Genomic DNA, 27,328 nt, shown 5'->3' with positions numbered 1-27,328 from the left:
TTCTCCCGGTGGCCCAGCCCTTTGGTCCCCAGCACCCATTCAGGGTCCCACTGTGCCCACCAGAGGTCCACCAGGGCCCTGACGGGAGAGGGGCCTTAGGTTGTAGCAGGGACACTGCCCAGCCAGCGCTAGGGGGCGCTCCCAGCCTGCGCTCTGAGTCCCATGCTCTGCCTGCCTTGGTGTGGATGCTGGAACTGCCTGCCTGTTGGCCTGGTCCCCCCCACTGCCCTGCAGGCCTCAGCCTGTGCCCTTCAGGCCCATGTGGGCCTCCCCATCCTGCCACTGTCACCAGGCGTCCCATGGCCAGGCCTGCCTCTGGGGCCCAGCATGGGGTTTCTGGGCAAGTGGGGGAATTAGGGATACAGAGTCCCTTGTGAGGTCACTGTGCCGCTTCCACCAGGCCCACGCCCACACATACTTCCCTAAACAGGGTTGAGTTAAACCCTTGCCTGCTCAGGAAACGGCCAGAAACGCCCCCTGACCTGAAAGGTGAGTTTGTAGCCAGAGTATTTTAGAAGCCAGAGTGAAAGTTCATGCAGCCCATGGTTGGGAAGCCCTGCTCTTGAGCCAGCAGAGGGGAGGAGAGCAGAGGGAGGATGGCAGAGGACAACAGAGGTGGGGACAGCAGAGATGGGGAAAGCAGAGGGGAGGACGAGAGGGAGGATAGCAGAAGGGAGGACAGCAGAGAGGTTGGTGGGGAGTCAGGAGACGGCACGCCTCCTCCAGGAAGCCTTCTCAGACTTGCTCTCACCATGTTGTCCTCCCACCCTGCTAGGGCTATGAACTTGGGCAAGGGCCTGGTTCCATCTCTGGGTTCTCAGCACCCCCATCAGCACCTCATCTGCCCAAAGGTGCTGTATCACTGTGGGGGACCCTGATGGAGCCCAATGCAGTGGGGGCACTGGTTGCCTGGCCTGGGAGGGCAGAGAGCTGATCTGGAGGACAGTGGCCACCTGTGTAGCCCCCAGGGCCCCATGAGGGCTTTGCTGACTTTTGGCTCCATAGGGGGATGCCCAGAAAGCTCCCCAGCTGACTGGGAAGGCGGATGCCAGGGGTGGGGTGATGAGGGAAGGTCTGCCTCAGAGCTAGTGAGACAGGACCCTCCCCACCACCACCACCTCAGGAACCCATGAGCTGGGAGCAGCCAGGGCGGTGCACCCCCAGGCACCCTGTTCCTTTCCACCAGGCCCCTCCCATAAACACTCCTTGCCCTTGGGGCTCCCAGACCACCAGTGACCTTCGGTGCTGCTGCCAGCATCCAGCCCACGCAACTGGGACCACCTGGCAGACCGTGCCCCCTCCCTCCCCTATCCCAGAAAAACTGGAGGCAGAAAGCACGGGGCCAGGTTAGGAACCAGGTGTCTTTATTTTTTGGAAAGTTCGTCGCTGGGTTAACAAAATCGCACCTGCCGGTTTGGGTGACACCTCTGGCCACCATGCACTGGGCCCCAAGAAGAGACCACCCTGAGCCATGGCCCTGCAGGCAAGCAAGGGACAGCCACCCAGACTCAGGGCCCAGTAACAGTACAGAACAAACCAACTGAATTCACGGCTTCCCTCCAAGCCTTGAAAGGTAGCAGTCCAGGCTATAAAACTCTAGAAGCATTGCGTAAGAAGTGTTAAGTCTACAGCAAATACATCTTGTAAAAACTCAATAAATTATATATATAGATATATATAAACTTGTAACATCTAATAACATCTGAACCTGCACGCAGGGCCGGCGCCTCCCTGGAAACCGTCTCCCTGCCTGGGACACACAGCAATTAGAAGAATTTGAAAATACCAGCTTGCTTTGAAGTCCAAAAAATAAATCTCCTAAAGAAAAATCCTATAGAAGTCTCATTCTCCTGAAAAAGGACAAAGGAAATAAAATATCCTCACTGGAATCACCTCCAACTATTAACAACCTTTTAGGCTTCGAGGCGATCCTCCAGCTCCAGGGCAGGCCGGACGTACATTCTTGGCCGTCCCTCTATAGGCGGATAAACCTTCTCGGCTGTTAATAAGTTAAAAATTAAAACTCTCCGCCATGTGGCTGCCTAAATGCTAGAAGCGTTGGGGTGTGGGAACAAGGGTGCCAGGGGCCCATAAATAGCTTTACAAATATACAGGTCCAGTTTTAAAACAAAACCGCGGTGCCAGGAAAGGCCCTGCTCCTCTGCTCGCATGGGTGAGACCCCCTGGGGCCTCCCTCCCCCCCCGCCCCCACCGCCCAGGGCCACACCTGCCTCCTGTGCCCCCAGGGTCGCAGGCCTGCGTTGTACCAGCCTTTTCCTCTTCCATATATTTTATATATATGTATGTATATATACCATATACACAGCATCTATTTATAGAAATGTACACTAGTTTCTGGAATAAACCTTTTGGATAAAAGGTAAAGGCTCCCATCTTCAGGTACCCGTAATTTCAGTCTCTGAGGGGCAGGGTGGGAACTGGGAAAGCCTGGAAGTGGGGAGGCGGTGCCACTAACACCCCAGGCACAAGGTGCTGGACATGTGGGGCTTCCCTGCAGGCTCAGCTTTGGGTGTGGGAGGGGCCGAGGCTCACCCTGTGATGTCCCGTGGTGCAAAGGCAGAGGCCGGAGCCATGTTGGGCCCAGCTCCCTGCCCCACAGGGGTCCCACTGGGTGGGCCCACTTACATTCTGCACTGGGTCCCCCAAGAACAAAGGCCCCTCGGTGCTGCAGCACCAGTCAGGAGGCCGTTGCACAGCAGTGGGGACACCCAGGGTACCTCTGCACCTGGAGGCCACGAGATGCGCACACACACAGGCACACACAGATGTGCATGCACGCGCGCGCACACGCACACACGCACACACACACACACACACACCGAAGCTCTGTGTAGCTGTCTCTCCATCTGCACTGAGTCTCATGCTGGGGAGTGGCTGTGCACCAGCAGCAGGGTGGGCTGCTAGGGACCCCCTCACATTGTTGGGGACCAGTGGCCCTTCACGTCCGCGAGCCCCCACTGCTGGGTGGGGCCGGGGGCAGCAGGTCGTGGGCAAACACAGAGTCATCCCCTGAGGAGCTGGAGCTGGGGGTGTCCTGGCCACCAGGCGAGTACTGCTCGAAAGGCGCCGACAGGTCCAGGTACTCCTGCTGGTGGGAGGCGGGGTGAGCACTGTCCCACCAAGCCCCTCTTCGCACAGCCACCTCTGTGCCCAGGCTGTGCCTCAGAGGGCCCGCCCCACACCTCAGCACTCTGGGGGGCAGGATGGCCGGGGACGGCGGGGGGAGGGGCATAGGCGGGTGGCACCAGGCCAGAGCCAGCACTCACATCAGTGGACGTCACAGTAAGGACACGGTCCAGGTCCTCCACCAGCTGCTTGAAGGTGGGCCTCTGGGAGGGCGCAGCATGCCAGCACTCCCGCATGATCATATACCTGCGGGCAGGGCACTCAGGAGGGAGCCCCGCCGCTTCCCACCTTATTTGGGAACAGCCTGAAGGGCTCCCAGTCCCTCCCCCGCCCAGCCCCGGAGGGACCCCACCCCTGAGGACCCACTGGAGGGCCAGGGATGCCGCTCACAGGTCGTGTGTGCAGTTGGCGGGCTTGTCCATGCGGTGGCCCTCCTTCAGCAGCTTGAAGAGCTCCTCCACAGGGATGCCGGGGTACGGGGAGCCCCCCAGCGTGAAGATCTCCCAGAGCAGGACCCCAAAGGACCAACTGCAGGGGGAGGCGAGGTCAGGCTGTCCTGAGACTCCCAGGACAGACACCTGGGCGGGCACCAGGGGAATAGGCCAGGGCTGCGCTGCTGCCCCCAGGGAGGGGCAGAAACCACACCCAAGAGCTCCAGGGCACAGGCGTGGGGGCTGCAGCTGAGGTCCTGGCTCTGCCCGGTTCCCGCCTCCACCCCGAAGCCAGAGGTCTGGAGGACACATACACGTCACTCTGGTGAGTGTAGACTCGGTCAAACAAGGCCTCAGGCGCCATCCACTTCACGGGCAGCCGGCCCTGGGAGGGTGTGGGAAGGCGGTGTTGGCGCCAGGCGTCCTCCTGGCATGGCTCCCCCCCCACCCACCCACCCCAGGGCCAGGCTCACGTTGGTTGTCTTCTTGTAGTAGTCGAGGTTGTGCACGTCCCGGGCCAGCCCAAAATCTGCGATCTTCATCACGTTGTCCTCAGTCACCAGCACATTGCGGGCGGCCAGGTCCCTGTGGATGCACTGGGGAAGGGGTGGGAGGCAGGGCTGAAGCCTCTCCACCAGCATCTCAGGGCAGTGCCCAGCCTACTCTGCCCGCATCTGCTGCCCTGCTCACCTTCTGGGAGGCCAAGTACTCCATGCCCCGGGCCACCTGGTAGGCACAGGACACCAGGTCCTTGAAGGTGAGCTGCTCCTCGGGCGGTTTGCAGGTGTCGAAGGAGTAGTCCAGGCCCGGGGGCCGTCGTGCCCGCAGGAACTCCCGCAGGTTGCCCTTGGCCGCGTACTCCACCAGCACGTACAGGGGCCCTGGGGGCACGGGCTCCTCAGAGGGGCTGCCAGGCCCAAGACGGCCGCCCACCCGGCACCACCGCCGCTACCACACCTACCGCCCTGCGTGCAAGCGCCCAGCAGGTTGATGATGTTCTTATGTTTCCCAATCATCTTCATCATCTCCATCTCAGACACCAGGTCTGAGAGATCCTTGTCCGTGGCATCGTCTGTGCAAGGAGCGAGGGGCCTGTGTCAGGCGGCGGCGGCGCCCCCAGCCCTGCTCTGCACCCCTGGCCGCCCCCTCCTCACCTTTCAGCATCTTCACGGCTACGGTGACAGGCCTGGCGGCCCGGTCCTTGTCAATGCCAATGGCCTCCGCCATGACCACCTGGCCGAAGCAGCCCTCCCCAAGGGGCTTGCCCAGGGTCAGCCTGGCAGTGGAGGCAGAGAAACCATGAGTGTGCAAACTCGCCCACTCTCAGCCCACCACGGTCCCCACCCCAGCCTGGCCCAGCCTTTGAGGCCCAGAGCTACCACCTCCAGGAAGTCCTCCATGCCCCCGCTACAGCCTGCTCATAAGGACGAAGGGTGTCACCCACAGCCTCCCACCCTTGCTGCCCCTCCAGACAGGGCACCTTGAGAGGCGCAGTCCCTGTCATGCACCCCTCCCAGGAGCATCTCCACAGAGCCCCAGCCACACCCAACATCCGCCACATCCCTGATGGCCCCTAAACCCAGCTGGGCCTCTGACTGGTGGCTGTTTCACCCCCACCACCAAGCCCCCTACAGCCAATGCCGGCCCTCAGCACCACTGACCGGGCCCGAGACAGCTCCCATTTGGGGTCGGCAGGCAGCTCGAGCTCGGAGACATTGGCCAGCGTGGGGCCCTCCCCTGAGGACAGCCTTGCAATGCGCACCAGCGGTGTGTTGGAGCTCATGGACGCGTTGGACTCCAGGGACACCTGCTTGGGTCAGCAAGGGCAGGTTGGTGCCGTGTGGGCAACAGGGCGTGGAGGTACAGCCGGGGGTCAGTGCTGGGCCAGAAGGGGGGGCGTTCTGACTTCCACCAGCATTGAATGAAGATTTTTAGAATGTTTTGTGCCCCAAAGTACGCTAGGCTCTACATGGTGACCAGAGACAAGGAAAGGGGAGCCCGCCTGGCTGCAGAGAGGACTCACACAGCCCAGGACCAGCGTGGGCCGAGGGGGGCTCCAGGAGGCCCGGCGGGCAGGCAGCTCAGAACCTGGTATCTACTTTCTGTTACCTGTCGCTTGAGCGGGAAGCGGGAGATCTTGTGCACGGTGGGGGAGCCCAGGCCTTTCTTGGGGGGGCTGCGCAGGCGGCAGAGCGTCACAGCCGCCACCACCAGGATGAACAGGAAGAAGCCCGCCCCATAGCTGAGAATGCCTGCATACACACTGCCCGCCTCGTCAGACTCCACCAGCTCCTCCTCAGCTGCAAAGACACGGGCGTTGAGGCCTGGCCTGGCCCCCCCGGGGCTCCCATGGATGCCCCCGGCCCAGAGCCACAGGCACCACTGGGCGCGGGAGGGGGCTCAGAACCTCAGCACCCGCCTTGTCTGGAGGGTTTTGCGGTCAGTAACGCCGGTGAGTCTAGAGGGCCAGACCCTGGAGAGGAGGAGCCCAGCAGAGCCAGCCAGTCCCACACCGCCACCAGGCGCCCCGGAGACACCAGAGCCGCAGGAGGGGCCTTTGGGGACCCAGCTGGGAAGGGGGCTTGAGGGGGCTGAGGAGGCCCCTCTGGGACCAGGACCGGGCCAGGCCAACTTTGTCCCCACACTGGGCACAGGGCCAGGTGTGAGGGCTCAAGGAGCGGGACGGCCATAAGCCACAGGATTCCCGTCCGTCCTGGCGGCTTTGGCATGTCCCGAGCCAGCGTCCCCGAGACAGTGCGGAGCAGCAGCAGCAGAAGCCGGTACCTGGCAGCACCACCAGCCACGCAGAGTGATGAGAAAACCCAATAGAATTGCCCGCCAGGCAGGTGTACTCCCCGGCATCCTCAAAGGTGACGTTGTGCAAGGACAGAACCTCTAGCTCCTTGTCGGTGGTGTTAGCGCCTGCCGTCTACAAAGAGAGAGCAGAGCGATAGGCGAGCGCCAGCACCGCCCTGCGGGCACCGCACAGAATCCACATGGCAGGATCCAGCCGCTGCAAGGAAAACGCCGCCACCACCAACTCCTCAGCCACCGCCAACTTGGTCACCGCCACGCGGCCGAGGGCCCTCCGCCTGGTGCACCGGTACTGAGCCCGAAGCCAGGCCCCTCCACCGGCGAGTCCTCTGTCCCAGGTGAGCGGCAGGCGGGCAGGCAGCATGCGGGTTAGCGCAGAGCCGGGCGGGTGCAGGTGGAGGATGGACACACGGACACACAGGCTGGGGAAGCGAGCAGGCAGCGGGCAGGGGCGGAGAGAGGCGCAAAGGGGCGCTCACAGATGCCACGGAGCCGGCCCGGTGGGCACCGGGCACCTCCTGTGGGGGGCGCAGGCGTGCGGGAAGGGTCGGCGCAGGCCACAGGGCTCGAAGCGGGCGGTCACCATGGAGGCTGGAGCTGCCAGCCTTGCCCAGGCGGCCACGAGCAGAGCGCGAGCCGGGGGCGGGAGCGAGCAGGGCTGGGCGTGCGGGACGTGCAGGGCGCGCGGCCAGGGCCTTGGAGCTGGAGCTCTTGTGCCGGCCGGCATGGGACAGAGTCGTTACCTGCTTGGGGCCCGTGAACGCTCAGCCAAAAGGCCTTCTCGGCCACGCCTATGAAATTGGTGGCTCGACAGAGGTACTCGCCCCCGTCCCGCTCCGACACATTGGCCAGGCGGAGGCGCACGTCGGCCTCCACACTCTCACTGATCCAGGACTGCGGGGACAAGAGACCCGGCTCAGGCACGCCCCTGAGGCAGCCCCGCCGGGCACGAGGCAGGATGTGGGAGATCCCCAAGGTACAGATCGAGGCTGGGCTGCGTCAGCCCCGAAGGCTGCCTGGAGGAGGCGTGGAGGCACTTCACGGTGGCTGTGGTTTCACAGGATGCACATCTCTGCCTCCACCCGACAACCCAGCCCAGACCCGCAGACAACCTCTGGTCACTGGCCTGCCCTCCCCCGGGCTCTTGCAGAACCTGTACCCTGGACAAATCCCGATGCAGCCTCTCTGGGCAGGGTCTGGTACTCCACCCTCGCCCTGCGCCTGCTCCCCGCCCCCATGAGACCGTCTTCTCTCTGAACAGATGTTTCTCTTTGGTCTTTGAGTGTTGCAACCGTCCCGATTCAATGGCCCCCACCCGGCAGCCGTGGGAACAAAGCTAAGGGCTTCGGGAGGCGGGCAGACAGTGAGCTTGCACCCCACTGCACACAGCTGACGACAGCCAATCAGCCAGGTCGGGGCTCAGCCACCGCCTCTGCGGTCCAGAGGGGGCCTGGAGGGCTTGGCCACACTGCCCTCCTGTCCTGGGGCACCACTGCTGCCCGAGCCGCACCCACCCCCAAGAGGCCCCTGTGGGCAGCTCCGTGTGAGGGACTTCCATGGCCGAGGCTGGCCCTCTGCAGACACGGAGACAGGTCCCAACGCAGCGGCCTATGGCCCTGAGGTGTGGGGTGGCTGAGACTTGGCCCCACAAGCACCCCCACAGCTTCTTCCCCCGAAGCTCCAACCCCTAGGCCCAAATCCTCACGCAATCCCCAGCCAAGGGGCACCCTTGGGGCCAGCCCAGGAGCCCCAGTGGCGGCACCCATGTGCACACGGTGGCCCACCTTGAGTACGGTAACGTAGGGTGTGCCATCAGGGCCCACCTTGCTGCCGTTCACCTCCACGTGCTTCAGCCACTGGATGTGGGGCTGTGCGTCACTGTACACCTTGCAGTGGAACTCCACATCGCTGCCCAGCACCGCCGTCTGGTTGGCCGGCAGCCCCGCCTGCAGGATGGGCCGGTGCGGGGAGCGCTCTGTGGGGGCAGATGACGCTCAGGGGCCACCCCCTCCCTCACCGCCACCGCCACTGCCACCCCCGCCCCCGCGCCACCCCAAGGCCCTCACCCAGCACGTCCAGCGTGTATGTCTGCCGGATGCTGCCAAACTTGTTCTCCACTACGCAGGTGTAGTTGCCACGGTCCGAGGGCACCACGCTTTCCATGACCAGGCTCCACTGCTGGTGCCGCAGCTGCAGCGGGGCACGAGTGAGCGAGCGGAGGCAGCAACCACCGCGCCTGCCGGGCCCAGAGCCGCCCCACCGCGCCCACCTTGATGCCTCCGATGCGGTGCTCCCCGCGGAACTCCTTGCCATTCTTCAGCCAGGAGATGGAGGGGGTGGGGTTGCCGGCGGCCGGGCAGCGGAAGCGGACGGTGTTGGCGGCCGGCACGGCCAGCAGCTTCTTGTCCATGCGCTCGGGCCGAGTCCAGTAAGGGGCCCCTGCTGGCCGAGGTGCACGTGAAGGCCGTGACCCAAGTGGCAGCAGAGGCCCCTCTGAGCAACCCCTTTCCCAAAGCTGCCCCTGCCCACCCCCAGCCTGAGTTTCCCGTCCTGTGTAGGACGAGAGCGGGATGAAGCTCCCAGGAGCCTCCACATCTTGTCCCCACCCCAGGGCTTTCTCAGAGCTGGGCCATGTGTCCCCTCCCCTTCCCTCCAGGGTGCTCTGCCCAGACCTGTGAAGTCACGGGGCACAGGGCATTGTCCAGGGGAGCCCACCTGCCCAGAGAGGCATGCCAGGGGCCAGGCCCACTAACAGGGAGACTGAAGACCCAGGGGGTAGGCCCATCTAGCGGACAAGCCAGGACCTGGGAGCAGTTTACCAGGAGAGGAGCCCAGTCGCCTGCAGAGCCAGGAGCCTTGGAGGCAGCTGGGCAGCACGGGCCCACAGGAATCAGAGACCCTACACCACCCTCTGCAGAGCTCCACGTCTGGTGGGCACCCAGAGACGGTGGCACCCTGGAGGCCCTGCCTCCTCCCATCTCGATGTCCAGGGCTCCCACCACCCCTCCCTCACAGCCCAACTGGTTTTTCTCCTTCCTCAGGGCTGGTGCTGCCTTCCTGCGGGGACTCCAGGCAAGGATGGGCTGGCATTCCCCAGGAGGGAAGCAGTCCTCCCCTCAGTGACCTCACTGCCAGCCCCCTCCAGGGACACGCCCATCAGGGGCACTGAGGCCCAGCAAGCAGCAGTGTGGACAGAGGCTGGAAAGAGGCACCCCAGGGTGCTGAGCTCCCTCCCAGGCCTCCCGGAGACCCCCAGGGTGAGTTCCCCCAGCTCAGTTTCTCCTATGGACTCAGCCTCCCCTCCTCACCTGCTCACCCCACTGGCCCAGGGACCCAGCCCACACACCATCAGTCCGCAAGTCGTAACTGCCCCCATGTCTGTGCCGCGATGACCCTCACCTGCACGCACTCCCCTCAGAGTTCCCTCCAAAACCAGAAGCCCCACCTCCCCGCCCTACAACTTGGCAAAGTCCACCTGCCACCGTTCCAGGCCAAGACACCAGGCATCATCCCCGACTGCTCTCCCACAGCCACAGCCCACCCACCAACCACCCTCCTGCCAGCCACCCTCCCCGCCACTGGTTGTGGTAGGTGCTCCTGACGCCCTCACCCTGGGTCCGTCCACCCCAGGGCAGCCATCTGAGCGCCCTGCCCTGCTGCGCTCGTATCTGCGGGGTCGACCTCACCTATAGCCAACGCCAGAGCCCCACAGGCGCTCCCGGAACCCCCAGGGCCCTGTGCCTCGGTCTCCCCAGCAGCAACACGGGTGTCCCCTTGCACCCCAGCCCTGCCACCAGGGTTGGGCATCTAGAGCCATGTCAGTAGCCCAGCCTCTCCTGCATCCTGAGGGGACCGGGCCTTTGGGGTGACCCCAGGGAGGTTGTCCCGGGGCCTTAGTCCCTCAGCTGCCTGTGGAGGGCAGGGCTTGGCGGTGGCAGCAGGCCCCACCCCGGCCGGCCTGAACCCTGGACCCTGCTCCCACCTGTGTCCACACCTGTGTCCTCAGCCTCATCCTCCCCATCTTCGTCATCTCCCGAGGATGGAGCATCTGCAAGGCAGAGATGGCCGCGTCCAATGCCCGACCTGCCCCAGGAAGCCCCCAGGTGCCCCTCCCAGACGGGGCAGGGTCCCCCATGTGGGCAGCACTTCTTGGGGGTGCCCTCCAATCCACCAATGACCAGAGAGACCCCCAGCCACTCCTGACCCACGCAGGGACTCAGGGAGCCCAGCACTCGGCTCCTTTCTGCAGCTGGCGTGGCCCCAGGGCTCACCTGTCACCCGCACACTGAAGTGGCACAGGACGCGCTGCGTGAGCCGCTGCCGGCAGCTGTAGGCCCCGGAGTCCTCGTGGGAGGCATTCAGCACCTGCAGCCGCTGGGGTCCCACCAGGACCCGCTCCGAGGGCACCAGCCCTGTGCCATCCTTGACCCAGACAGTGGGCCCCATGGGACCACCCCCGGGCGGGGGACAGCTCAGCTCCACAGCGTCCCCGCTGCCGAAGACCAACTGCTCATGCTGGCCGGGCTCTGGGCCCGGGACTTCTGCGGGCAAGACGGGCGACCATGAGGCAAGTACCCCCAAACCCGGCCCCGTTTACAGACACAGCGGTGGAGGCCTCAGCAGCCCTGAGTGAGGAAGGCTCTGACCCAGATCCAGGGTCCCACCAGACCAGGGGCTGGAAACTGTGTCCCAAAAGGGCCAAAGGTCTCTATCTTCAGCTTTGCCAACCAGTCTGTCCCAAGGACTCCGGTCTGCCTCGGTGTGACAGCCGCCTTCCCCACACAACCTGCAGCCAACCCCACGGCGGTGGCCCCACAATGCTTCACTTATGGACACGGAGAATTCAAATCTCAAAGTGTCACAAAGTGTGACTCTTCGTTCTTTTAATTTGTTCAACTGCTTGGAAAACATAAAATCCATGCTTGGCTCACAGGCGGCACCACAACGGGCAGGTGCTGTGGGCAAAGGGGACAGGCTGCCCTTTGCTGGCTTCTGGCTGAAATGGAGCTCAGAAAGGGTGCCAGGGTTGGCCAGCCAGCCCCCTCGTGGTGCAGATTCACCCCAGGAGGGGTCCGTCCCTCTCAGCAGCCCCCGCACCCCATATGGGCCGGAAGAACAGTTCAGATGGACAGCCAGGGAACAGAGCAGGCGAGAAGGAAGGCGGTGCAGGGTCACGTGGCCGTGGGGATGGCTCTGGGGGGGGCGATGCGCAGGTTCACCGGGCAGAGCACAGGCTGGAGCAGCTCGAGGGGGCCAGGGTGGGGGTGGGGGCTCCCTGAGGCGGGCAAGGTTCTGTATCCTGCAGCTCCTGTGGAAGCTCCACACAGCGGTCATGACAGAAAACACACCGAGAAGAGCAAAGTACAAACACGGCGCTGGGTCCAGCCAAGTGGGTCTCACAGGCCGGGGACTGGGGAGGCCCAGGCGGGCCCTCAAGGGGGCCTGGGGGTGGAGTCCTGATGCCTGCAGGGGGACTGGGGCCCCCTCACAGAGGAGGACCAGGCTGGGGGCAGGAAGCTGTGAGAGCCAGAGCAGGTCAGCAGCCCTGGCCCCTCCCTGGGGGCTGAGAAGCTGGGGTGGGGGCCCACCTACGGGCAGATGTGCAGGTGGCCCCTGGGTCCCTCCCCAGTAGCTGCCCAGCTCCCCAGGGCCACCAAAGCCTGTGACCCAAGGACACACCACAGGCAGGGCTGGGGGGACAATCACCCCTAGGCCTCCCTGCCAGGGCCAGACAATGCGTGCAGGCAGGCGTCCTGGGCTTGGGGCCGGGACGGGGGTGGGTGGTCCCCCAGGCAGCCTCCTTCTTCAGACCCAGCTGGGCGGGTTGCGCCATCACTTGTCATTCTGCAGACGCGTGGCCTAGATTCGGGGGCCCAGCTGCCCACTCTGGCCACACCAGTCCCTGGCTGCCTGGCCAGGCCCTATTCTGCCCAACCCACCTAATCCAGCCGCACACGCCCAGTGGCCAGCGAGACCCTGCCAGCCAGAAGAGCCCACACTCATCCCCTGAAGCATCCGCGGGAGCCCTCGCCCCACAGGGACCCACAGCTCAAGGACTGCCCCTGTGGGGACCCCACAGTCGGGGGGCTCCTGGCCTGATCTCCAGCCCTCCAGTCCTGGCCAGTGTCTTGTGGGGACCACCCAGAGCTGGAAGCTGCTCGAGGCCCCCCAGAAGGCCGAGAACAGGCTGGTCATGGCAGCCTCAGCTGCAGGCCCTGGCCCAAGGGCAACAGCCGGTTGGTTCCGGTTTGGTCTGAGTGGCGACAACAGGTCAAGCCATCCGCACAAGTATTCGCTTCAGCCTGGTCCAGCGCGGGGGGACGGGGGATAGAGCAGCCCCAGGCCAGCCACGCCGGTGGCCATCTGCCCTTGTGTGGTGGGGAGGGTGAAGCCCTGACTGCCCCCCACTGCCTGCCTGCTAGGGGCCAGCAGAGGCCAGGGCACCCCAGCAGGGGCTGGGTGGGGAGCACCAGGTGAAGGACAGTGTGACATGGGGCATGAGTGGGCACTATGAACTCAGGGTCTGACTCCCACTGGGGAGTCAGCAGTTGAGTGGAGCCCCTATACCCCACCCAGCTGCCAGGCATGGGGAGAGCTACAGCCCCCCAGCAGCCCCAGGAAGGGTTCTTTCTTTCCTGATCAACAAAAGGGAGGCCCCATTGACACCACACAGACACTGGTGCCCAAACACATCGTAGACAAAACTCCTGCTGTACCCAAGGCAGGGTAGGAGGCAACGCCTCCCACCTCCCACCCTTCTATGGACCCCACAACACGTGCTCCCGCCGGCGCCCTAACCCCACACGGTGCCGACCTCCACTTGAGCTCCACATGCCAACAACAGCCCTCTGCTGTGTCCCAGAGGGGCTGTGCTGGACCTGGGAGGCGTTTCCTAGTCCCAGAGTCTCCACCACTCTGCCACTCACTGGTCCTATACCTCAGTTTCCCCCACTGTGGCACAATGTAAAACTCCCACCCCACAGGCCCAGGAGCCCCGGGAGGGCACCACGCCCTGAAGTGGCTGGAGGAGTGAAGGTGGGGGTGAGAGGTGCTCCCTGCCCTGGGTCTTTGGCCCCAAGACTGACGTCCATTAGGCCAGGGTGCTGGGGACAACCAAACTCTGGCCTGGGGAACCTTTCTCCAGGTTTTGGGTCTCCGCAGTGGAGGCCCAGTGCACATGAGGAAGCATGGGTGAGAGGGTGGGGGAGCCTTGCTCCATCATAAGCCCCTCGGGTTGACCCCAGAGAACAAGGATCCAATCCTCGCTTCTGGAGCTGCCCCAGGGGTTTATTTGGGTTTTGGGGTGACATGAGGGCCTGGGGTCAGGGAACAACACGTTCTGGTTTGGGATGCAAATGAAGTTCTTTGCAGCTCTCTGGGGTACGGGAGGTATTGCCAGGTAGGGGCTATAAAATAGCCTAAGAGGAGGGGACCCCAAAAGCCCAGCCTCCCTGTCTCCCCACCTGGAGTTTCACAATAAAGTCAGGAAAAAAGGGATCCCGAGGCTGGGCAGGCTAAAGAGGGCTTGCCAGGGTTATCTGGCCTAATCCTTCAAACAGCCCTGCCATTATCGGTTCTCTTGGACAGGTGAGGAAACTGAGGTTGGAAAAGGGCACCAGAGCCTGAGCTGGCAGCCTGGAGGTCTAGGCCGACCGCTACCCCGCCAAAGGTGGCCCCACTCCTGGCTCATTCACTCCCGACTCACTCAGGTGAGGGCTGCCTGCCTCCCTAGATGAGGTGACTTTAGACCCCCCTCCTCCAGGAGACCCCAAGCCCCCGGGCTCCCACTCAAGCTCAACTGTAACAAGAGGTGCCCCAGCCCCAGATCTAGCCCCAAGTGAGACCTGAGGGCTGGGGAGCTGGGGGGTGGGTAACAAGGGGTTCCTAGGCTCACACAAGGACCTGGAGGCCAGGCTCAGCCCAGGTTAATGAACCACCCAGAGGCCCACGCGGCTCAAAGTCCAGCCCTGCAAAGGAGGGGTAGGGGAGGTTGCAGCCAGCACCTTCGGGAAAGGCCCTGCACCCCCAGACCCCTGCTGGGTGGGGTGGGGCTGTGGGAGAGCCGACCTTGTCTACCTCCCTGCACCCTGGGGGGTCCTTCCAGGTCCCAACCAGGAACATGGCCCCCTGGGGAGACGGGGGCTGTCCTGGCAGGGCCTGGGGTGGCCAGGGCAGTCCAGTGGCCAAAACCTTCCCCACCGCCCTTGACCCCTACCAGCCAAGGCTCCATAATTTATGTTCCCGGGCAAGCGCCAGCCTAGACCTCAGTACATTCCACGAGGTCTTTGTATTTTTACTGCCCGGCCCATCTTGTTAAGGAACCGGATTAAGTTTATTGACCGATCAACTCACTACCTGTTTCACCAGCTCCAGTGCGGGCGGGGGCGCCGCCCCGAGGGGAGGGGCGGGGCGTTCCAGGAGCGAGTCGGGGAGGCCCCGCGCGCCCGCAGGGGGTCTGGGAGAGGCTCCGCAGCCTGGCCGCCGCCCTTCCCCGCGGCTGGCTGACATTCCCGGGCCGTAGGGAGTAATATCTTTATCTGAATGAGAATGCTAAAGCCAGGCTCCCCCCGCGGCCGCCCCTCCGGCACCCCTGGAAGCGGGGCCGCCCGAGCAGGCGCTAAAAGCGCGCGCTGACCTCCCGACGGCCCCTGTCACGCCGCTGAATGACACGCACATTCAAGCGCCGGGCCACTTTCATTCATAAAAAAAATGACATTGTTCCGGGAAGCTGCAGCCGCCGACGGAGAAAGGGGCACGGGGGCGCGGGCGGGGCGGCCGCCATCTGCCTCGGCCCTCCAGGCGCCCTCCCCGGCCCGCCGCGCCCGCAGCCGCTCACACCTCCCCGCGAGCCGCTGCGCCGCCATCAATGCGCGGTCTGTGGCCGCGCCGAGGTACAAAGAAGCGGCTGTTCGGGCCTGGGCCCGGGTGGGGCGCGAGCTCACCGGGCCAAGGCCTCCCTCCGCGCGGCCGCCTGGCTGGGCTGTGCGCGCCCCCCTCGCCCGCCCGGAGCCGGCAGCGGGTGTACGGGGCGGAGGCACCGGAGCTCTCGGCCCGGCCCACGAGAAACCGCGGCGCGTGTGCAGAACGGGCCGGGCACCCCTTCCCCTCCCCTCGCCCCGCGGGACCTCCCTTCCGACCCTCGACGTCCCGCGGGACCTGGACCGCCAGCCCGGTCTAGGGCCCGCGGCGCTGGGACACGCGCCCCTCGCTTCCCTGGAGCTCGGCGCGCACCCACGGGGAAGCGCCCTCGGCCCCCAGGCACGGGCAGGGTGGGCAGCGGGGACGCTGGAGGCTGCGGCCTCGTCGGGCGGGCAGGGGCCGGGCTTCGCTGACGCGCACACCCACCCTTAGAAGTCCGGCCTTTCGCCTTGGCCGAAACTGGCCACAAACTGGGGCCCGGGGGAGGGGGACGCCAACAATGGGAACTTTCCGTCTGCGCAGAACCCGAATAACAACAGCGGGAATCGTGGAAATGGGGCCCCCCGCGCCCTCTGGACAGGCCAGGGCTAGGGAGCCGCAGGGGACCGGGGCTGCGGACGCCAACCCCCAGCCTGGCTCCCCATGGTGGCCTCGCACTTGGAGGATAGCTGCGGCTCCGGGCGCCCCACAAGTCGCCGCGCTATCTCTGGCCGCGCTCTCCGGGAAGGAGGCAGCGGAATCCCGGCGCTGACCCCGGGGCGTCACTCACACCCGGCGCCCCCTCCGACCCGGGTCCGGTTCCCGTCCCCAACGCCTCTGCCCGCTCGGGCCGGCCTCTCCTGTGCCTAGTGGGTCCCTTCTTACCTGCCGCTCGCCCCACGACGCGCTGCTCCGTCCCCAAGGACTCCGAGGAGGCGCCGGCCACGATGGCCACGGCCACGCAGAGCGCGAGGGCGCAGGCACGGGCGCCCATGACGGGGGCGGGGGCCGCAGCGTCCTCAGGCAGCGCGCGCAGGCATGCTGCCCCCCCCACGGCCCGGCGCGGGCACCGGCGGGAGGCGGGCGCCGCTCGGGAGACTGCGGGAGGAGGAAGGCAGCTCGTTAGAGGGGCGGACAGGGACGAAAGCGGCGGTGGCGGGCTCCTGCGTCCCGACTCCTCCGACCCCCAGCCGCCCCGCCCGCCGCCGCCGCCCAGGGCTCCCGGGCCGCCTGGCGCCGGCCGCCTCCTCCCCGCCGCGGTCCCTCCCTCCTCCCCCTTCCCTCCCTGGCTGCTGCAGAGCCCTCCCAGGGCGGCGGCGGCGGCGGCAAACTTTCCGGAGCGGGAAGCCCGCGCCCCGGCCCGGCCCGCCGCAGGGACCTCTGTGGTTCCGCGACAGCCGCGCTCCGGCCCCTCCGCGAGCACGGTTGGACCCCTCCGCGCGCCTGCCCGGCCCCAGGCACTGACCTGGCGAGCGCCGGAGCCCGGCTCGCTACGCGCAGCTCCCGCTCCGGCTCGCTGTCCGCGGGCCCAGCTCCCGCCCCGTCCCTCCGGCCGGCGGGCCGCCTGTGCGTCCGTGCGACCGGCAGAGCAGGACCGCGCGGCGCCAGCTGTCCGCTACGCAGCCACCGCCGCCAGTGCGCACTGAGCCTGGGTTGCCCCGCGCGCCGCAGCCAGTGGGGGAAGGTCCGCGCCCCGCCCCTGCCCCGCCCCTGCCCCGCCCCGCCCGGCCCCCGCCCGGCTCGCGGGGGCGCAGGGCACGCCCCCTCGGGGCGGAGCGGGGCATCCGAGGGGGGCGTGGCCGGGCGGGGGCGCCCGGCGGTCTCGAGGGCGTGGGAGCTGAGGCAGGCGGGCGAGGCCCCCAAACGCACCGCGGGGCGGCCCAGGGGGCGGCGGGCACGGGGCGCACCGAGGGCGAGGGCAGGCGTCTGTTTGCATAGCGCGCAGCTCGGGTCCCCTGGGGCTGTGCTCAGGAGCTCAGAGGGGAGGTCTCGGCGGGGGTCGGGATGTCCGGAGGCTTCGCCGAGATGCTGCGCAGCTGAACCCTGTGGTGTGAGCGGGAATTCCTCAGGTGGAGGAGGGCAGGACGGCATTCCAGGCTGAGCCTCCCGTGTGCGCGGCAGGCCTGGGGCAGCCCGGCGCGGCCTGCGTACCTGACTGGCTAGATGCAGAGGCTGCGTTGACTAACCTGTGGCCGCAGGCAGCTAAGCCGCCTGAGTGCCCCGCCCGAGGGGTCCCTACCCCCGCCCCCCCAGGAAGACACAGGCCTGGGCTGGCTGACTGCCCGGCGTAGAATGAAGAGCAGGGGCTGGATACCCCTGGCTTGGGGAGCACAGCCCGGCCCTGAGGGAGGATGACAGAGAGCTGGTGGCAGAGCCTGAGCTGGCCCGAGGTTCTGGGCTCCACGGGGTGGGCTCAGAGTCCTGCTGAGGAGGGTTGGGACTGGTGAGGTGGGTTCCCAGGAGGGGAAGGTGCTGCCCTGCGGGGGATGCTGGGGGTGTCTGGGTCCCCTCACCCCACATGACTGTTGGCTTCTGTGTCCACCCTCACAAGGAAAAGGCCATCTGTTCCCACCTTCAGGCAAAGCCCAAGGAGGTCCGGGGCCCATGGGAGCCAGTGAGCTGGCCGGGAGGGCCGGCCGGGTCTGCTGCCTGCGTGGCTTGTGGCTTCCAGGACTGGATGTGCTCATGAGGAAAATGGGCGCTGAAAGCCCCTCTTGACTGGCTGCTTGCTGACCCCACCCAGCCCATGCACAGCCCCACCCTGAATCTCCCAGAGGCCAGTGTCCCTGGGCTGACCTCAGGGACTTGGAAGGGCCCTGCTCCCAGGGAGCTCTCATGCCCACCCCTCTGTGCCCACTTGATGGCTCAGCAGCTGTCCTCGGCCACCCTCATTTCCTGCTCTGGCCAAGCCTGTGTCCCCAGACCGTCTTGGGGCCCAGGCTCACTAACCTCCAAGTACACTGTCCAGTCCCATCCAGTGCACAGCCCCAGGTCACTGCCAGCCAGGCCCCCTCCCAGGACACCGTTCCCCAAGGCACAGCAGCACATTGGCCCTGCTTTTTTTTTTTTTTTTTTTTTTTGAGAGGGAGTCTCGCTCTGTCACCCAAGCTGGAGTGCGGTGGCAGTCTCAGCTCAAGCAATCTCCGCCTCCCTGATTGAAGTGATTATCCTGTCTCAGCCTCCCAAGTAGCTAGGATTACAGGTGCGCACCACTACACTGGGCTAATTTTTGTATTATTAGTAGAGACAGGGCTTCACCATGTTGGCCAGGCTGGTCTTGAACTCCTGACCTCAACTGATCCACCTGCCTTGGCCTCCCAAAGTGCTGGGATTGCAGGTGTGAGCTCTCTTAACCAGCTAAGTCATCAGCGTGCGTGTGGGTCCTGACCTGACCGTCTTGCCCCTTCCCCTGGGGGACTGAATGGGACTGTGGGAAGGAGCTCATGCGTGGGACAGGTCTCCCTCAGGGAAAAGCTGCCGAGTGGGGCCCCTCCTATAGGCAGAAGGGCTCAGTGGAGCTGTAGGCTCCTTTCCCAGTACCTCCAAGAAGGACTGACTCCCTCTGCACCCACGGCCATGGGTCTCTGGGAGGGGAGCATCCATGTATCTGTGGACACATTGCTTTCTGCTTTGTTCCTCACCAGGATCCTCTCCTTGGCAGAAATGCCCAGTAGGGGTCTGTTCCCCATGTGTCCCTACCCCAGCCCCTCTCCCATTTGTCCTTGAAAGCCTGATCCTGCAGACCCTGTCTCTCAGGGTCCCTTGCTCTCCAGCTTCTGGGTGGGTTTGGCCAGTGGGCAGTGCTGGCAGGAGGAGGGACTGGAGACCAGACACTTTCACAGCCCACTCCCTCCCTTCGTCCCCGAAGCCGTGGCCCAAGCCCACTGCCTCTCCCTCCAGTAGCAGCCGGGGACTCCTTTGTTCAGTAGCATCCTGTATTTCTAGGTTGCCCTCACAAATTACTGTACACTAGATGACTTAAATTTACTTTCTCACAGTCTGGAAGACCAGATGTCTGGAATCAAGGTGTAGGCAGTGCTGCACTCCCTCTGAAGGCTCCAGGGAAGATCTTTCCTGCCTTTTCCAGCTCCTAGGGGCTCCAAGTGTCCCTTGGCTCGCGGCCGCATTGCTCCAGCCTCTGCTTCCCACGCTGCCATCTTCTCTTCCATCTCTTATAGGGACACTTGTCGTTGGATATAGGGCCCACTTCGATAATCCAAGAGGATCCCCTATCTCAAGATTCTCACCTTAATTACACTTGTAAAGATCTTTTTCCAAATACGGTCACGTTCACAGGATGCAGGGGTGAAGACATGACCATGTCTTTTGGGGGCCGCCGTTCTGCCCACTAAGCACTGCGTGGCAGCTGCCTCCTCTGGCACCCTCCACATTCTGAATGGCTTCTTCAGTGGCACTGTCTGGGAGCAGTTAGGTCAAAGGGCAGGAGCATTTCTGTGGTGCCGCTAATTTTGCCAAATTGCTTTCAAAAGGGTCCTAGTGCCACCACGGCCACCGGCAAGGAGTTGCTGCCCACTCTGCCCCAGGGCCGTCAGGGCCAAGGGAGGTCTTGCCTGAAAGCTTGGTTTAGTATTGTCTGAATAATTGTATTGTTCAAATGGATCACTTCCAAGCCCACGGGTGCAGGTGGCATTCGCCCGACACTGAGGTGAGGCCAGGCTGGCTGCTTGACTCCTGAATTTCGGTGACTCTCTGCACATTAGCTGTCAGTAGCCACCATTTCATCACAGCGCCCTTGCTCAAGCGTTTCCACAGACCCTTTGCAATATTACCTGGCTTCATCCTCCTGGCACCGGATGAGGTAGGCCCTTCTGGGGCCCTTGGGGCAGGGAGGGCAGGCGAAGATTGGGGGCGCCTGTTGAGGGTCCGCATGTGCAGGAGGCTCCAAGCAGGTGCTGGCCGGAGAGGAACTTCCCATCTGCTGGACTCTGGTTTACACTTCCCACTCCCCCTGCACCCCCATCCACCTCCCGAGGCCCACACCCGGGGGTCCCCCCTGAAGTTGAATGTGGGAGGCAGGGGCCGAGGCAAGCGGCACGTGGGGCTGACGGCCCGGCCCAGCCCAGCCCTGGCGGTGACTCAGAGCTGGGCGGCCTGGCTTGCTGGGGCCTGTGTGGGTGAGTGGCAGAGGGTGCCTGGGAGGGGGGCCCATCCTGGGTGCAGGGCCTCAGCAGGTTGCCCATGGCCCTGCTCACACCCGCCTCTCCTGTGCCTCCCTTGCAGGTACTCGGAAAATGGCAGAGGCGCCTTCGGCAGAGAGGACGCTCCCAGCACAGACACAGATCTGCACCACCTGTTCTCCACAGTGCTCCGGGCAGGCAGCTGCCGCCGTTCCCGACAGGGTGGTGGGCAGGGAGGCCGAGGCTTGGAGACCTGGAACCCAGGGCAGGGGAGCTGCCAGAGAGAGCCTCCTGCCCAGCTCCCCTCTGTGATCAGAACCTGGCCTAGGGCTGGGGCTGCTGCGGGGAGCTTCCCTCGGCCCTGCCATGAGGCTGAGTGGAAGGACGGGGGACACGGAGATCCGGAGGGGGTATCAAGTCCCTTCTACCCATGGGACCCCCTGGGAGCCACACGATCTCCCCTGGGAGCTCCCCATCTCCTACCACCTTCCCCAGGAACCACTAGTGCCCTTCCACACTGGCAGGGCACAGGGTTGGGTGCCAGGGATCAGGGCAGGCCACCATGGGATGGAGGAAGAAGGGCCCCTGGGTAGCCCTGCTGAACTGGGCTGGGCGGTTAGTGGGGTTATAGCTGTTATAGTTTATGGATAGTTTCTGCCTTCTATTTTATTTTATTTTATTTTACTTATTTATTTATTTATTTATTTGTTTGTTTGTTTTTTGAGACAGAGTCTTGCTCTGTTGCCCAGGCTGGAGTGCAGTGGCGCGATCTCGGCTCACTGCAAGCTCCGCCTCCTGGGTTCATGCCATTCTCCTGCCTCAGCCTCCGGAGTAGCTGGGACTACAGGCGCGTGACACCACGCCCGGCTAATTTTTTGTATTTTCAGTAGAGACGGGGTCTCCCCATGTTAGCCAGGATGGTCTCGATCTCCTGACGTCGTGATCCACCTGCCTTGGCCTCCCAAAGTGCTGGGATTACAGGCGTGAGCCACCATGCCCAGCCCTATTTTATTTTTGAGACAGGGTCTTACTATGCTGTCCAGGCTGGTCTTGAACTCCTGGGCTCAAGCAATATTCCTGCCTCAGCCTCCCAAATATAGGCATGTGCCACCATGCCTGACTTTGCTTTTTAAATTTATTCTCACAAAATTTGAAAAGTATTAAAATAAAAAAAAAACTTTGATTTGCTCATTATAACAGAAATGAAATTTTAAAGAACATGGGCCGGGCGCGGTGGCTCATGCTTGTAATCCCAGCATTTTGGGAGGCCAAGGCGGGCGGATCACGAGGTCAGGAGATCGAGACCACGGTGAAACCCCGTCTCTACTAAAAATACAAAAAATAGCCGGGCGTGCTGGCAGGCGCCTGTAGTCCCAGCTACTCGGAGAGGCTGAGGCAGGAGAATGGCGTGAACCCGGGAGGCGGAGCTTGCAGTGAGCCGAGATCGCGCCACTGCACTCTAGCCTGGGTGACAGAGCAAGACTCTGTCTCAAAAAAAAAAAAAAAAAAGAACATGAAGAAGAAGAAAAAATATTCCAAAATCCCTAAGCCAACGCAGCTAGCAAGACCCTTAATTTTAGCTCTGAGCTTCCTGTCAGGCTGAGGAAAAAGGGTAACACCGTGAGTCATGAACTGCTGGGAGCCTGTTGTCTTGGATATGCCGGGACAGTCGCAGTTCAAACATTCTGGCCTTTTTGCCGTTTGGTTCACTCAGACCACTAGACCTCAAGTTCTGACTTTGGTTTGGAAAATGTGGCTGCTCCCAGATGAGCAAAGAAGGGAAACCAGAGCTGTCTGCAGACACGAGAGAGGTGTAGAGATGGGGGCGGGGGTGAATGCTCAGGCTCCCCCTGGGCTCCTGCCCCAGCCTGGGAGTGGGGGGTCCCCAGCTCCCTGCCTGGAGTCTGGCACAGGAGGGCGGCTCGAACCGTGCAGAAGCAGTAGGAGGTGGTGGTGGGGTCCCCCACGGGGGTGGATGGGGCGGGCAGTGGAGGGCTGGCCAGGGAGGGGTTAAGGCTGGGCAGCTCCCAGGATGGCGGGGGCCAGGCCGGTAGCCGCTGAGCAGCTCAGAATCTATTTTCCTAAGCACTTGGCATTTGCCTGAAACCTCAAGTGTATTTTCCCTAAGTTTTATTTTTTCTTTGACCCCAAACTCTGGTAAATTTAAGGGAAATTTAATTATGGTGTTTTGGGTCCATTTACACTTAAACCCTCTCAGCATTTTTTCCAAGACCCTTTTGGAGTTCAGCACGCCTTGGGAGCCCTCTAAATGAGCGTTTTTATTATTATTATTTTTTGAAAAGGCTTCACTCCCCACTTCTGCACCCCCCCAGCACCAGCCTTCCTGCCAAGAATAAACAAGCCCCGACTCCACAGGCTCCGGCTGAATTAGGAATCCAGGCCTCGGGGCCGCCAGTCCAACCCCACGTCATACCCTCCTCCCTCCGTGGCCTCCGCCCTCCTCAGGATGCCCCATCCTCTCAGCCCTGCCCGCCACTCTGGGTGTCACCTGGCCAGCCTCGGCCAGAGCCCCTTCTCAGGGCCTCGCCTGGCCACCCTCTGCCCGCCCGTCCCCAAACTATGGACAGCCTCAGTCGTGCTTCCGGCCAGGGCCCAAGAGTCCAGAGTGGCCAGCTGGGCCCAGCAGGCAGCTGCCCACGAGAGGCTGGAGACCCCATCCAGCGCAGCCGGGGTGTAGGGATGGCCCTACCCCCACAAATGGCTTGGCTTGGGGCAACCCCACACCCTGTGTGGCTGAGAACCGGTGGATGGCAAGGTGCAGAGTGCTGGTGGCTCCTAACAGAAACTTCATGCCAGCCACATCACCAACACCCACTTGACAGGTGGGGAAACTGAGGCACAGAGCCACAGGCAGCAGGAGGCGCTCAGTGGCCTGATGCGACAGCCCTGCTCCAGGGAGGTTTCAGCTGAGCTTAGGAAGGGTGGGGTGTTCGCCACAGTATTTAGGGAGACCCGAGAGTGGGCCAGAGCCCCCTGCCCCAGGCCAGGTGCCCAGCGGCATGAGAGAGGGCAGCCCTGCCCCACCCCGCCCCACCCCCAGCCACTGCAGGGCGCTGCCCCCACAAGGCTGCATGGGGCTGACTAGAGGAGGCAGCTGTTTGGCTCTGACTCCCTGGGCGGCCTCCTCAGGAGCCCTGCCTCCAGGTGCAGCCTCCAGCCAGGCCCCCACCCGGCACGTTCAGCAGGGGCACTGGGCCCTGACGCTCAGCCCCGGAAGCCGGCAGATGATGGCGGAGGCTGCAGCCAGAGAGGCCCTTGGCCTGGGAGTGGGGTCGGGAGGCTCGGGGCTGCAAGTGCAAAGCCTGATGTCTGAGGCGGGTCCTGGTGGGCCCGGAGGACCTCGCCCACTTCCAAGGTCCTGGGTAAGAGGCACCTGCTGGGGGCCTCAGTCTCCCAAGTTATGAGGGACTTTATTCATGCCTGCTCAGAGGGCAGTGGGGAGAGCAGGGGCAACCTCCGCAAGTGCCCAGGAGGAGATGGCCCAGGCACCAGAGCATGCCAGGGAAGGGGCGTGGCTCTGGGGACTCCAGCTCTGGGGGCATCTGGGAGAGAAGGCCTTGGCCAGGCCCTGATGATTGCAGACCCCGGGCCACCCTCCCCAGCCCTCTCCAGCCCTCCAGAAGTGGGGCGTGGCTGGTCCCTGGAGACCTCCCCTAGCCCAGCTGTTGACCTTTCTGTCAGAAACAGAAGCTGCCTCTTGCCAAGGTGAGGGCCTGGCTGGCACCTTGGGCCCCTTGCTGCGGTGTGCGTGGGGCCTTTTCTGCCCGGATCCAGCAGGGCAGTCAGGGTGAGGGCCGAAACCGGGGTCCCTGCAAGAAGCCTGCTCTGGCCCCAGCCTCCTGGGGGTACGGAGCTTTTGCAGGTCCCCCAGCCCTTATGCTTCCTGCCACCTGCTCCCACGGAAGCTCTCCTGCCACTGCAGCTCAGCCTCAGGCACTGGGGAGGGGTGTCTGTTGAAGCCACAGGGCTGCCCCATTTTACAGCTGGGTGTCGTGAAGCACTTCACGAGGGTACATTCTAACAGCCGTTGGCTGAGGGTCTGCTCAGGCACTGGGTAGAGTGTCCCCCAGTGCTTCCGCTCAGCCGGGAGACGCAGGCCGTGGGTGCCTTAGGAAGCTGGCAGGGCTGGGATGTCAGTGCCATCGACACCTCATCCCTGTGCAGCTCCCAGCCACGCTCCGACCCTCCCTGCCACCTGTGGCCGGCCCCACGCTCTGCGCTCCTCCTACTATGGGCCTGCCCTTCCAGGGACCCAGCCCCAAGGCTGACTGGGGCCCTGATGGACAAGATGAGCCTTTCTGCCCCAAGCCTGGGGCCACCTCTGCCTCCAGCTCTCGGAGGCCCCAGGGCTGGGCAGGTCAGTGGGAGCAAGGTCTGCAGCCCCTAATAGAGACATCTTTGCCTCCTGAGGCCTCCCTCCCCCACCACGCCTGCCTGCCTCCCCCGGCCCCGGTCTGCTGACAGCTTCATTGTCCACTGACCTGGGCAGGGGAGGGACTGAGGGCATGGGGGTGCTGACCGGCGCCAGGCAGAGGCAGGCGCCCGGGAGAAGGTGCCTACACAGTGCACACCCACCCCACACATAGCTGGTGCCCACACCTATGCCACACCTGTGCCCACACCTGTGCCACACTGTAGCCCCGGTCAGACAGGGCTGCCCAAAGGGCCTCAAACCTGCTGAGCCCCAGCTGGGGAGTGGAGGCCTCAGGGGCCTCCCAGGGGCACAGTGAAGGGGATGGGAACTGGGGGGTGGGGAAGGTGCCCCCTCCCAACCAAAGGGGACAGAGAGCTGGACAGAGAGGCTGGGGCTGGGGAGGCTTTGAAGGCAGGGTGAGGACCAGCAGGTCCTGGGGTGGGGGGCACATGGAGTGCCCGCCAGGCCTGGGCTCAGACTGCATCCACCCAGCTTGCAGCTGAGCAAGGACCAGTCACGGTCAGGGCCAGGGTCCACCCAGGGCTGGAGGAGCAGGGCAGTGCACACTCGGGAGGGCGGGTTGACCAGAGCCTTGGGTCCCGGACCCGGGGTTATCTCAGGATGGGGGTCTGTGTTGCCTCAGTGCGGATCAAAGGGGCAGCTTATCAGGCCAGCCAGGCCAGGGCTGGCTTCCCACGGCCGCCCTTCCGCCCGCCTAGCTCCCCTCCCCACTCCCAGCAGTCTTTGCTCCCTGCGCCTCCCTGCCCATGGGGACCTTCCACCCTCCCTTCTCTGGGATGCCTTCTGAGGCCTGCCCAGGCCCTGTGGCTCTGAGGCTTATCCCCAGATTCACCCCTCAAGGATCTGGTCTCCAGCCAGGCCATGGCTGACCCCCAGGAGTGGGCAAGGAAGCAGCCCGCAGGTCTGGAGTGGAGACCACAGGGATTGGTCCCTGGATGACAGGTCCGTTCATCTGGAGGCAGAAGGCAGGGCAGGCAGAGCACATTCAGGCAGCGGCAGCTGTGCCTAGGGACCACAGGCAGAAGGCAGGGGCGTGGCACTGGTTCTAGGGTTTGAAACTGCTGGGCCTGGGTGGTCACATCCCGGGGGGGCACCCACCCTCTCAGAGGACGTGCCCAGGGCACATGGAGCCAGCCAGGTGTCCCTGCAGAGCTGCTTTGGGCCCAGGGGATTGGTGTTGCCAAAGAGAAGGTCTGGGAGCCCCCACACCAGTGCCGCCCGCCTGCCTGGGCATGGAAAACTGGGTCAGAGCAAGGCTGGGCAGGCTCCCTGTGCCAAGGCCACCGCCTTGCTGTGCCCAGCCAAATGGGCGTCCACAGCCAGGGCAGGGGCTTCAGGTGGCAGCACAGCCTGGGGCCAGAACCCGTGCCGGTGTGCTCACATGGTCACGTGTGATTGTCCTAGGGACACAAGTAATGTCGGAGGCTTCAGCTGACAGCCTTGGCTCAGGCCTCTCCCCAGCCCCACGTGCCCCGACCTGGCTCCCGACAACCTGTTGCCAGTGCGGTGTCCAGGATAGCCCAGTTTCCAGGCTAGCCCACAAAAGCTGTGTGCCCCAAGTATCCTGCCCAGCTCTGACCAGCTCAGGAAAGGGCCCCTGCCTGTGATCCTTGTATCTCCGGGGCTCGGGGAGGTAAGTGAGTCAGAAGACAGGTGAACAAGCTCAGTTTCGGGAGGACAGCCCCTGCCCTGGGTGCACAGCAAATCAAGCATAGGCGCTTCCTGGCTGAGCGCCTCAGCACTGCCCATCAAGCACTCTCCCTTGGGTCAAGCTCGTCATCCCTCCCAAGCAACCCCAAGCTTGCTGCACCAGGACACACCCCCATCTTCCGCATGGCTGCCTCAGAGAAGCTGCCAGGGTTCCCCAAGAGCTGTGCCTTGGCCTTGAGGCTGGCCCCGACCGCGTGGGGCTCATTAGCCCTTGAGGCTCATCCTCCTGGCGGTGCAGGAACTGCAGGACATTGTCACGGGCACCTCAGGACTGAAGCCCTGGTCCCCATACCCCTGTCCAGCCTCTAACCTGGTTCCTGGAGGGTAGGGACTAAAGAGAGGGATGGGCTGCAGGTGACCCCCACCCCAGGTGCCAAGGGTGGAGGCCGAGCCCTCCGTCCGCCCACAGAACCCTGCTGCACCACTGTCTCCTGAGAATGGGGCACCTTCTTTCTCTCTTTGCCCTGGCTGCCAGGAAGCTCAGACCAAGCCAAGGGTCCAAGGACAGGCACCTCCCTCCACAGAGTTTCTTCCTTCCCCACTTCCTCCCTGGTCCCACAGAGGCCTGGGCTTGCCTGGGCTTCCAGCCCTGCCTTGGGGCAATCTGTGCACCTGCTGGGCAGGGTCAGTCCACCAGCTGCTGCTGGCTCTGCGGTCCTCCCAGATCCACCCCACTGAAGAGCAGCGGGAGGGGCAAATCTCCAAAACCAGGGGCTGGTGAGTCTCAAAGAGAC

The 27,328-nt window shown here is 63.9% G+C and overlaps 1 protein-coding gene across 14 annotated transcripts; it reads right to left on the bottom strand.

Moving 5' to 3' along the window:
• Nucleotides 1–1,342: 1,342 nt before the first annotated feature.
• Nucleotides 1,343–16,934, bottom strand: FGFR3 (fibroblast growth factor receptor 3). 14 transcript variants are annotated; one of them, XM_055245936.1, is made up of 18 exons: nt 16,756–16,934; nt 16,176–16,388; nt 10,664–10,933; nt 10,375–10,440; nt 8,662–8,831; nt 8,459–8,582; nt 8,177–8,367; nt 7,136–7,286; nt 5,688–5,878; nt 5,240–5,385; nt 4,733–4,854; nt 4,540–4,650; nt 4,269–4,459; nt 4,052–4,174; nt 3,893–3,963; nt 3,538–3,675; nt 3,288–3,393; nt 1,343–3,106 (listed from the first exon to the last, which is right to left on the bottom strand). In XM_055245936.1, exons 2-18 carry the CDS (start codon nt 16,282–16,284, stop codon nt 2,960–2,962), a joined length of 2,427 nt encoding a protein of 808 aa, XP_055101911.1. In that variant the 5' UTR covers nt 16,285–16,388; nt 16,756–16,934; the 3' UTR covers nt 1,343–2,959. The 14 variants fall into 14 exon arrangements, with proteins under 14 accessions (XP_055101911.1, XP_055101913.1, XP_055101914.1 ...); XM_055245938.1 differs by lacking the exon at nt 7,136–7,286 and adding an exon at nt 6,363–6,507 and having other exon boundaries at nt 5,240–5,388; XM_055245939.1 differs by lacking the exon at nt 7,136–7,286 and adding an exon at nt 6,363–6,507.
• Between the last annotated feature and the right edge of the window lie 10,394 nt (nt 16,935–27,328).

Source organism: Symphalangus syndactylus, chromosome 16 (genome assembly GCF_028878055.3).
Source record: "Symphalangus syndactylus isolate Jambi chromosome 16, NHGRI_mSymSyn1-v2.1_pri, whole genome shotgun sequence".
Lineage (NCBI taxonomy): Eukaryota > Metazoa > Chordata > Mammalia > Primates > Hylobatidae > Symphalangus > Symphalangus syndactylus.
Note: the sequence above shows the minus strand (reverse complement) of the source record. Positions and strands in the feature narration are given on the sequence as shown.